An 11,991-nucleotide genomic window follows, 5' to 3' on the forward strand; every position below is an offset into this window, starting at 1 on the left:
TGGAGGCTTAGGACTGTAGTTCCTTTACCACTTACCGATCCCTTTGTAAATCTAATTACAGAGTAGGACTGGGTTTGTTGTCCCTGTAACAGAGTTTAGCACTGACAAGATACATCTCAGACGGCTCAGTGTATTTTACTCTGTGATGAGAACATTAAATATTGCGTTAAGACAATCAACCTGATTATACACTATCTTAAAGTCATGGGGGATTAGAGAAGGCAGACTCACAACTGCATTCTCTCTCATGGGTTGAAACTGTCTCAATGTCTTAATCATTGTGTAAACGCTTTTGAGCTTCAAAGCTTCTCTCTGCTAGCCTCCCCTCTTCTTGAGCACTCAGTTTACTACATCAGTCAGTTTGCTACAAAATGTTCTCTCTCCCCTCTTTTATTTCCTTCACTCTTGGTTTCTGAGGCCAGAAACCTCAGATAAATCGGTATACACAACTTTCAGACTTACAGATGGGATTTTACGCTGGTTAACATTCTGTCAGGAACTCTAAGAGAATCTTTCAAATATTGCTAAAGATTTTTTATCCAATTTTTTTTTCAAGGTACCTAACATTTCAGTATAATAGTCCTTGGTATTTCTCTGTGTCTGTCCTATAGCCCTATTTCTGCATGTAGATTCTCCTCAGTGCCATCTTAAAATAGCAAATAGGTTCTGTAAAATGCCTTAACTAACTAGATTTTAAATCGTTTCCTTACTCACAACGATTTCTCTAAATTAATAGTTGTAAAGAGTGACTTTGTATTGCCATTTTTGGATCGGGTGTTCCTGTTAGCTTCTGCCATGTTCCTGAAAAACAGAATAGTTGACTATAATAGTGGCCATGTAAACTATTACTCAGTTTGCTTTTGAGATCTAATGCACTCCTGAGTTAGAATCATGTGCGCGTGAATCTACATATGTTTTGTGGGTTTTGACTCTCAGAATACAAGTCCATCGATGACTGTGAAGAGCTGGTCATCAATGCTGCCACAACAATCAACAATTTGTCCTACTACCAAGTGGAGAGTTCTGTGGTTCAAGACAAGAAGCTGCACATTGCTGAAAGTAAGGACTTTTAAAATACTACTTTTTGTATAGCTTTTAGAAAGTGGAAATATTTTGACATAACAGAAAGTAAAGACACTGATAGCGTTTTGTGGAATATAAAGCTCATAGGGCTAAATTCTTCCCATAATGATTTCTGATTCTTTTGGAAAGCAATTCTGTGACTTATATGAAAGTAGCTGGGTTGTTGACAAAACCTCTTCCTTGACTCCCCAAAGGAATTTGCCATATTGTTTTCTGTGTAGCAATTTTTGCTAGATTTGTTAAAAATCCATATACCTGAGTCAAAATAATCATGTGGCTTTTTACTTCTCATCAGAGTACAGTAAGATTTTTTTTTTTTCTTCTCGGTACTTTCTGTACCTGCAAAATCTGATTTTTGTCTCTTTCTGGCTTATAAATCCATTGGCAGTGTTGTATTGGGGGATTCTCTCCCCCCTGACAGTATGGACAGCAATAATTTAGTGATGTGTAGGAACTGCAACTGAGTTCTGGGTCTCATTGTGTTAATGCTGTGCAAAAGGTAGAGTTTATGTCTTGCATATCTTTCTGTCTAAATAGACAAGGCATGGGGGAGAGACAGAACCTGAAGTTTGCACAACAGGTAGAACGAGGAGTAGGAAAAAATATCCTGGCTGTCAACTTAGTGTCCTGACTGGTAGAGGTAACAGTTCTGCTGTTCTGTCATGACTCATTTTGTCACCTATAAGCCAGCTGCCTCTTACTGCTGGTTGGAAAATGTGGAAACAAATTACTTCTCTGCCTGTCCCATTTGCTCTCCCTCTTCTGTTTTGGTCGTTAGCATGTGAAACTAGTGCCATCACCTTTCCTCTGCCTGAACTGAGGAAAGAGAACCCTTTGATGGAAGACCAGCAGGCTTCCTCCTCCAGGAGACATTTTGAGAATATTTGCTGATACAAGTGGTGGTTCCCAAAGACAAAAAATAATAATTTCAGATGTTTCTTTAAGACAAGTTCAAGACATGTTCAGTATTGCAACATTCAGAGACAGAAGTAATGGGAACTAAGCCAACCTCTATTCTGTATTTATTTCCTTCACTTTTCTGTGGTAGAAGGGTTAAGGGTTGACTTATTTAAATCCTGTATATGATGGACTGATTTCAGTGGTTTGTGTCACACAGAAGACTGATAAATGTAACTTCTGTAACATCGCTCCTTTGCCATGCAGCAAACCCCCCCATGATGATAGCTCTTCCTATGAAATGCTGAAGTTCTCATTCTGCTGCTGAAGTTACACACTAATCATATATTAAGCTGCTAAGCAGGAAAGCAGCAAGGAAGTGAATGCTTCGGATTGAGACAATATTAAGTAGCTACTGAGAGAAAATGTGCTTCCTTGTTATAGCAGCAATGAGAGAAAAGAGAGCTAATGTCAGAAAATAATTTGAGTTTTAGGAGACATCCCACCATAAGACCATCCGTTCAGGATCTGAAACAATTCTCTTATATATTGCAACTTTTTTTTAATTATGTCTTGCTGGATTTCCACATGAGCCCACTCAAAAATGCATAGCAAACCTGGCTCCCATTATTACAACTGTGCTTGGACTGTGTCCATAACTCTTTGTTTATTCCTTTGCATCTAGCCCCATATTGGAGCTCTTTGTCTCATCTTCAAAACCCTACACAATTTAGTTCTCGCTCTACCATCAGCTCACCCCCTTCACTGCCACCAGACAGACAACTGTATATTTCTTAAATATAAGAAATTTCTTATATTTATTGCTGTTGCTGCTTGCTTCTGATACTCATTGATAAGAAGCCAAGCACGTATTTGTGATATACAGGTAATTGTTTTTGTTTAATTTCTCTGCAAACCAATAGTGCTTTTGAAGCTGTTAATGAGTGACAATATGGATGGAGTTGTGGAGGCTGTCAGAGTCTTTGGCAATCTTTCCCAGTATCATGAGGTCTGTGACTTCATCATGCAGAAAAAGAGTGAGTTGCTTTTGCATTTGTACGACTCCTGTTTTTAAATGTCCATGGTTCTGAAAAGAAAAGATTGTTAATAAGCTGTCTCAGTTAAAGGGTAGAAGCAATCTTCCCTGATGTTTTGCAAATTAGGCAAACATTAGAATCCAATAGTAGTCATTATAAACACCATTTTATTTCAGTTTCATTAAAATGGAAATATTGGATTAGCAAAATACACCATGGTGCTTTCACAACGGTAAATACTACAAAACCTCTGTTTTTCCTAAAGATTCAAATTTTGAAATTTCCCTTTGCTCATCAAGCTTTCCAAATCCTACAGGTTAGTAGTGGTATGATATAAAATGAAAATCTGACTAAATTCTCATTTAGGTTCATAATCACATATTTTTGATACCATGTTCAGCAGTTAGTTAGCACTTTGTAAGATGTAGTTGTTTCACTGCCTCAACAAAGAGAGCTCCTGTTTGCCTCTGGGTGAAGTAGGATACAAGTCTTCTCAAGTCCTTTTGCTTTGGGTATCTAAAGAGCTTTGGGAAAAATGGCAACTCCTTGCTATCCACAGAGGGTGTGTCATCAGTTTAATTAGACACCAGTTCACTGTAAATTTTCTTGGTATCTACCTGTCAGCGCTGAAAGCGAGGTGATACACCACAATATGCAACCCTTTATATCAGGTGTGGACAAAGCACCATTTTTGGAGGTAAAGGGAGAACTGACACTTAGTAGCTGGTTGCTGGTGAACTGTCTCAGTCAAAGGACTGAATTTTCCAGCTGGAGAGGCTGTGGACGGTGTGCCAAGCTCAGGAAGAGCTGAGAGGCTGCCTCTCCTTTAGGCAAGACGGACTCCCTTGCTGGGGTTGCCTCCGCAGTGTCCCCAGTCAGTGTCAGCAAGCGCTGCGAGACGCTGCACGTCCAGCCTCTGCTTCTTGCTTGTCTCCCACAGGAGCCCCAGGCTGCAGCAGTTGCAGCTGGACTCAGTGCTGTCTGGGGCAACCCTGCCACAGATTGAAGAACAGTGCCAGATGCCAAATCCTAGCAGTTTCTGCTGACTATGCAATTGAAAGGAGGGTGATGCTTTTAAGAAATAAACTTCAGTTTGGTCAACTTGACGTCTTCTAAATTGGATTTTCACATTTCTTTAGTGTATTTTTATAAAATAAATTAAAATAAAACTGTTGTTCTGCATGATGTTATACTCTCAGTCATGCACCTGTTTTACAAATGTCACAGTAATATGCTACAAGGCTAAGTTTTTGGGTAGGGTATCCTGCTTTCTAAGGATACATTTTTAATGTGTGTTGTAATGGCACTTGTATGGTAAGTCCATCTTCCCAGTAATACTGTTTCCTTCTTTACAATCCAGTATACAAGTTCATGATTGCTTTGCTTGATTCCAAGAACCACGATGTCTGTTTTTCTGCCTGTGGAGTTCTGCTCAATCTCACAGTAGATAAGAACAAAGGAGCTTTTCTGATGGAAGAAGGAGGAATTGGAAAGTAAGTTCCTGATTGTGCTTATGAAAAAGGCAATTTTGAGTAGTTTATCCAAAACATTGCAATTGGATTGTTTTTTACTGGGGGTGGTAACTTGTAATAAAGATGCCAGCATAGAAGATAAATTGGCACCTAATGTTCATCCAGAAAGAGCCTTTCATATGGGGATTTTTTTGCAGAGGCATCAAAGTGGTTTAGCCTACTGTAGAGCCAAAACCCAAAGATCCTGCTGATATATACAGCAGAGGAGAGTACCATACTACAGAGCAACTAAGGCATGGCTTTGCAGTAGCTACTTATGCTCAACTCAGCTGGATCCTATGTGGGCTCCAGTTGATAGGCACCTTTAATGTGTATCTGGTGTGACTGTGAAGGTTACTTCAGGAACCATGATATCCCACATGGTGTGTTGAAATTCTTGTAACTACTTAGCACTGTAGGGAGAACTATCTGATGTAGCCATACTCAGCAGAGAACAGCTCCTGAGTCTCCTCTCTCTGGGAGTTCAAGTTTAAGGCACTGATATTACAAGGGATATTAAATCTTGATGCAACACTTGTAGCTTTGATGTTCAGATAATAGCGGATCTAGCTTAATTGGAGGAACATGAAAGATCATGTTCCCATGCTTATAAAGCAGTTGGTCCAACCCACATTTATGAAACAATAAGCTTTCCTGTTCATACATCGTATAATTACTTTTTTATACAGTGTAAACAATGCATAATCTTCTCATCCTTCCTTCCCATGTTTTAGTTAACTTACAATATATAGCTGAAAAAGTAGAGTGAAAACAAGTTACAGGCAAATCGAATAATAAATGTGAGAAATTTCTATTATATATTCTGTAGCATATAGAATCATAAATTTGAAATTTTTTGTACTGTGTCTGAAAATTTGTGAAGGAAAAACAGTAACAGCATTTGGACAGTCACAAATTGTAATGAAATTTGATAGAATTTTAGTGTCCCTGAAATGGTTACATTTATGATGCATGTCAGCGAAATTGGCCAACTGGGTTAAAAAGTTATAGGGGGTGGACAGGTACAGGCAGCATACACATGTACATGTAGACAAAAGGCATGTTCACATCCTTAGGGAACTATGCTGAATGAAAAGGGTGAAGTTACTGAGGAAGAAAACAGCATCTGAAGTTTATTAACATAGAATTTTCCTGCAAACTTTCATAGAGTTTGCTGACATTTCTAGACTTACAAATTTTGAAGGACTCGGGAGAAAATTAGATGGAGCAAACCACTGTTTTTGTTTGGTACTGACAGGTTAGTTGACTGTTTGCAAGACTTTGGGCCGGCAGACTGGCAGCTGTCTTGTTTGATATGCAAAACCCTGTGGAACTACAGTGAAAACTTCACAAGTGCAGCCTCATGCTTTGGAGGAGATACCGACACGTTGCTGGTGCTGCTCACATCACTTTTAGGTGAGATTCATAATCTTGGTCTCTTTTCCTCAATAAAAGAAATGGAAGAAGCAAAATCAAAGCAGTATTAGTTTGGTTGGGAAGCCTGTCATGTGGCTTTAAGTGGTTGGCTGGTATAGACTATCCAGCAACACAGTGGTCTGTTGCCATTCAGCACATTCCCTCAGGTCTTACAGATTGCCAGGGTGGAATTTTCTGCTGTCACTGCCCACTCTAGTTTGCCTACTTGGCATGCTCCTAATGCTTTCCCACCAGCTGCCTTTTTGCCTGCTTAGACCTTCAGTGCATACCTTTCACTGGGTGTGGGCCCTTCTGGCCTTAGAGGTCACTGCAGGTGTTGTGAGGAGCAAGGGCTTGGCTGTGATGCACCTGGTTACTCCACAGCACACACGGGACACCACTGGGGAATATGGCTTTTCCCCTCAGCCGGAGGTCTCTGGGGTGCAGCAGGCTGAGCTTGATGCTTGGCCACCCTTCTTTGCTCAGCATGGCCTCTTTGCGAGCAAGGACAACATTGTGGCAATGTCTCGTCTGCTCCCAAAAGCCAGGGAGGGTGTGCTCGCTCCTCCACAAATGCAGGCTGGAAAGTGAATGTTTGGACCCTGATGCGCTTACCCAGTTGGATCTTTTCATCTGGACACTTAACTTTTGCTTCAAATTTTATAGATTTTAGTTGCTATGTGATAGTCCTATAGTCAATAGATGTAATTTTCCTTCTTTATTTTTTGAGCACTGCTTTGCTTATGATTTTATTTTGGGCAGGTCATTTGCAATTATCTTTAAAAACACTTGAATCTTTAAAATGTCAATGAAATTGAAGGAAACTAACTAATTTTGATATGGTTTTAATTGGAAATTGAGTAAAGATGTATGCTTGCTGTCAGACCCACACAGAATGTGAGATGCCCGTGATCTCTTGTTTTTAGACAATGAGAAAAGTGGGTGAATTTGTGAGGATTTACCTGAAAATATCAGTATTTCAAGGTTATTAGTGCACTTTTTAACATTCTGCAACTTTACAGCCACAATCATGCATGAAATTTCTGGCACGCAGCAAGGAATATATATCTTCGTTTTAGAAAATTTGTACTTACTTTTTCCTCTGCATTTAACAATGCTTATTTGAGCAATCGATTTGATTGCAGAGTGCAGGCTGGATAGTAATTGTGACTCTCATTAACAGGTACATCTGTCATGAACTGGAAGTTCATGTATGATTGCAATTGCAGTTGCAATTGTGATTGTAATGCAACTGTAATGACAATTAAAAAGAGGTTAGAATGAAATCAGAGGGCTAGTCTTTCTTCACACTGTAGTCAGAAGAGTAGCTGTAAGAGGAGCACATCTTACTCATTGGATCTGGTTCCTCTGTGTGCAAAGAGCCAACAAATCTTAGTAATAGCAGCTGGTTAATAGTGTCCTATATCTTCCTCCTCCCATTGTATTCAGTAACAGCCTTGAACTGTCATTGCTCTGATTCTATCATTCAGGAAGCAGGAGGCAACTGCTGACCATCAGTGAACTCTACTTAAGCGTCAGCACACCCTCAGGAAGCGGAAAAAGTGGAGCATGGCACAGCAACACCTCATTCACCTGCTGTGCTTGGCCTCCTCCCCTTTATTTTTCCCTCCACTACCTGGCACAAGATGACAAGAGATTATGAGGGAGCTAAAAGGGAGTGGAAATGGCCTGAAAAGATGTTGGGCCCAAGAGAAAAGCTGGACAAAAGACACCATTTATTTTTCTTTTTCCCTGCCTGATCCCCGGAGCCTGATATGCAGCAGCACTGCTTTCCAGTGGCACTTGTCATTTGTCTTCTTTCAGCTGCTCTGGAGTTCCACGTCACTTTATTGGCTCAAAGCTTCTGGAGGCTGATGTTCCCAGGCCCCTGGCAGCAGCTTTGCCTTGTTCCAGGCCCTCAAGAATAGCAGTGGAGATGAGCCTCTATCTTGATAACATTCTTCTGTTTGGTCATTCAGTGAAATTTCTTTTCTCCTTGCTCTTTCCAGACTTTTTCTTCTACTCATCTTTACCTCCACTATCAATTCGAAGAGGTTATTTTGGAATCTCAGTACATGTGAACTCTTGCATGACGTGCTAGTAGCTTCCAGGGCTCCTGGCCCCTGTCTTGCCAGTGTTACAAGGATGGGTAGCCCTTGCAGACCACTGAAGTCTGCACTCTGGTCTTCAGCTTCCCCCATAGTGTGCAGACCCAGTGTGCTTGTCTTTTCCCTGGGCTTGCAGCCAGTTCATATGCTATTTGGCCAGTACCCAATTTTCCTGGTTTTTGAGGAGAGTCGTGGGAAAATTAAATTATCTGAGGATGTACAGCTTGCCTGTGGAACACTGATCCTTGCTGATCCACAGTGTTACTCACGTTCTGTTTTGGGAAATTTACTGTTTCAGTTCAACACTTCAGCTTTGAACTGGTTCTGACCCTTGTTCTTGTAGTACTGGAATTCTTGACCTCAGTGATTCCATAAACATTCAATCAACTTCTGGGAGCAACAGCTGTCTACTAAAAGGGAGAAATGTTTCTTGTTCTGTGTTAAAGATAGTTAATTTGGGCAGAAAAATCAGGAGTAGGCAAAGCAATTCTCCCTGAAAACAAGGCCCATAATCCCTTATCTTTCACTTCTCTGCTGCTAGGAGTCATTTTAGGTATGTTGGGTTACTGTGCCATTGATACGACAAGAGCAGACTGGCACAAGTTGCAGTAATATGAAGTTCCAATTAAACATTAGGAAAAGAAATTTCCATCATGGCAGGGGCCAGGCACTGGAACAGCCTGCTCAGAAAGTCTGTGGAATCTCCATCCTTGGAGATGTTCAGTACTCAACAGTACATGGACCAGAGCAACGTTATACATGGTGGCTCTGCTCCAGAAGTTCTGTCCAACCTAAATTATCCTATGATATCATCAAATGTGGATCTGATGACTGAGGCTGGATTTTATCTCTGATTACAGGTTTTCTTCCTGCAGAGATATGACATCCATCTTGAAAGAATGGGTCTTTTCTCTTTATTTTATTACAGAAAGGCTTTAAATGGCATCTCTTTATGCAGAACCCCTTTTGTAATCTACCTCACATTTAATTTTGGTAGTTTAGAAACAGTGTAGTGGCATAGAAGTCAGGTACTGTTTGCAGTTGCCGGTAGCTTTGTATGAACCAGAGCCCATCTCCATGCACAAGGAATGTTGCTCTTTCCTTTCTAGCTGTTGCAGCTCAGGCCATCTGCTCTGCACAGGCACCTTGTCATGCTTTTGGATGCTTGAGCATCTCTTTTCTACACAAAGTTTGACTCAAAATGTGGGAACTGAAGTTTCTCTTCAGCCCCAAGTTGTCTTACCTGCTGTGACTGTGCAGTAAGCTCCCTGACAGAGTTACTCATTTAACATGTGAATCTGGTGCTCTTTCATAGTCTAGACCAAAGGTAAGTCACATTTGACACTCCCATTTAGAGCAGGATTCCACCTTCATTTTAGGCCCATTTATGGTCTAAAGTAAAGTAAAGTACCCTATGTCAAATATCCTCCTGTTAAACTGTATGAAAACATTTGTTCAGCATTATCAGCTGTGTCTGTGGATTCTTGGATTCAGGAGAATGCTTCTGGTTGCAGACTGATTTCTTTTTTCTGTAAGAGTTTGTCTCTTTGCCACATCCAGTGCCAGGCATAACGGAGGGGGAATAATGAGTGATGACTTCCCTTAATTCCTAACACTGCTTGCCTTTATTAAAGAGTGTTCTGTTGTTTTATTTTTTAAATTTGTGAGGAAGGGAGGGCATCTGTAATACAGTAACTAGTGTGCTTCAGTTTCCCTCAGTATGATAGTAGATAGAGTTTGAAAGTGTCTCCATGAACCAGATTAGCAGAGCAATTTGTGACAGGGAAAACATAGTTGTAGTTAGATGAATTGATTCCTTACCTTAGCAAAGTTGCTGTGGGTAATGTTAAATCCTGGTACTTTGCAGAGCGACAGCCCCAGTAAATGCTTGGTCTTGGAGATACAGTTTAGCTACACCTGTAAGAATAAAAGAACCTGCAATGCCCTTTTCACTGTTTTACTGACCTTAACATCCTTTATTTTCAATTCAATCTAAATCCCTCAGACAGTGATGCTCAGCTTATCTGAAGCGCAGAGTTATTTTTAAGCCATCAACGTGCACAACTGGTAAGCTGTATAGTCATAAAATACATAGTTGGGTGTATTTTTATTCAGAACTGATGACAATATTTTCCTTGATTGCAGATGAAAAGCTAGTGTTGGACTGCAGCCTCGACAGAGAGGGAAGGGACTCCCACAAACTACATTGGGAAAGAGAGTTCAAACCTGTGGCAGAGAAACTTCTTGATAGAATTCAAAGCCATCACTCCTTTCTTCCAGCTGTGCCTATTACTCCATTTTAGTCAGTCTTTTCTCTCTTTTTTTTTTTTTTGGTCATGTAAATTGTATAGCTTTATATTTCTAATATACCTGTATGTTGCCATGAGGAAGAATGTTAAAGAGCGTGGCTATCTTTTGAAGAGCTTGTATGAAATTTCTGCATGTGTAATTACTTTTTACAATAGACTTGAGCTGATCAAGCGGCTGCTCAGTGTGATTTGTCTGTTGATTCCATAATTTCCTGGCTGGGAAAAAGAAACAAATGTATTTGCTGAACTTTTAGTTTTTAGAAGGTACTTGGACCTCTGTGGTACCAAAAATGCTGTGCAGTACAGAAGAACATTATGTGACAGGAGCCACATTTCACCTACAGACTTGTATATGCTTTTACTTTATACAAAATTGTGCAACAGTAACCCATATGCTACTTGGGCATTGTGCTGTGTTTCTTCATGAGCTTCACTCTTCAGACTGAATGCTGTCAGTGGTTGGGGGAAAGTCACTTCCCTTTCCTTTGGAGATCCCCCTTTCTTTTTCTGATACTCTGTGACTGGGGTCTACAGTATCCCAGCTATCCCAGCTCCTGCCTTGGCACTTACAGGATATAAGCTGTGCTGGCCTTTCCCGAATTGGGACTTCACATCTTAAGGCAAAACACTTGTATCCCTGATCAGAGACGATTTTAACTGGTCTGTTGTGTTCTTCTTTCAGTTTTTCCAACACTCCGAGGGGCCACCTGTGTGCCTCTGCTTCTCAGACTTCTTGGCCAGTTGTCTCCCCTGAACCTGCATCTCCATCCATGGGGCAAAAAAAGGCCTGTTCCTTCATGTTCCTTCTAACTGCTGCTGGCTTGTTTGTTGCTCAGTTTTCATCCTTTCAGCATGTAGAAGTCCCTGCTTGTAGCCCATGGATTAGCTCAGCAGGCGCATCGCTGGCCTGACGCATTAACAGCCTAGTTGGCTCCAGGGAGCTTTACAGACCTGACCTATTTCTCTCTTTTCTGACCTCAGATTGCTAAGAATAAACTGCTGTGTGGAGGCTGCCGGGCTCCTGCTCCTGAGGGTCAGCAGCATCGCACTGTGCTGTGTGCAGCAGGAGAGTTTCCAGCCTGGCAATCCCTGCGGAGGCTGGAAGAAGTTGCTGTTCTAAGGCAGTGATTCAGAGCTCCCTCAGTGGCACTGCTGTACCTTTGGTAGTGCCCAGGCCTCTGCTTCCGGGTGAGGAGAGGAAGAGAGGAGGCTGGGAAGTGGAGCCATAGTAGAAGAGTAAAGAGACCTTTTTCCTAATTTAGGCCCCTGCTTCTATAGGCCAGGCACGAGGAGATTTCATGGTCCAGGTTTTGGGAATGGTGAGAAGGAAACTTCAGTGAAGGTAATGAAATTTTCTATATTCTTTGTGTCTCAGCAGCTCTGTTATTTCTTGTGCCTAGTTGGCTCAGCCCCACAGTGAGTTGCTTCAGGAGCATGTGGCAGCCTCCATCACTGCAGTCCACAGGCAGGAATGCTCAGCAGTTCAGTGTGGTTTGGCTCTTACAACAGCTCTGCTGAGCTTGAAAATATCTCAATTATCATCCCTTCTTTTGCCATTTTAATTTTAGCTGAAATTGAACAGAAGATAAATGGCTCCATTTGTTTCTTGGAGAAAAGAATGGATTTACTT

General features: G+C 41.2%; 1 protein-coding gene across 9 annotated transcripts in view; it reads left to right on the forward strand.

Moving 5' to 3' along the window:
- Positions 1-10,537, forward strand: part of ARMC2 (armadillo repeat containing 2) — a 63,366-nt gene extending 52,829 nt beyond the window's left edge. For 8 of the 9 annotated variants that reach the window (XM_039379812.1, XM_039379808.1, XM_039379807.1 and 5 more), the window contains 5 exons: positions 937-1,059; positions 2,904-3,017; positions 4,378-4,510; positions 5,787-5,944; positions 10,198-10,537. In XM_039379812.1, the coding sequence (XP_039235746.1) occupies positions 937-1,059; positions 2,904-3,017; positions 4,378-4,510; positions 5,787-5,944; positions 10,198-10,355 (686 nt within the window). In that variant the 3' untranslated portion in view covers positions 10,356-10,537. The other variant, XM_039379813.1, reaches the window with a different exon arrangement.
- The last annotated feature ends 1,454 nt before the right edge of the window (positions 10,538-11,991 follow it).

This window comes from Pipra filicauda, unplaced genomic scaffold (genome assembly GCF_003945595.2).
Source record: "Pipra filicauda isolate LSUMZ 115617 unplaced genomic scaffold, ASM394559v2 scaffold176_size3548034_pilon, whole genome shotgun sequence".
NCBI lineage: Eukaryota > Metazoa > Chordata > Aves > Passeriformes > Pipridae > Pipra > Pipra filicauda.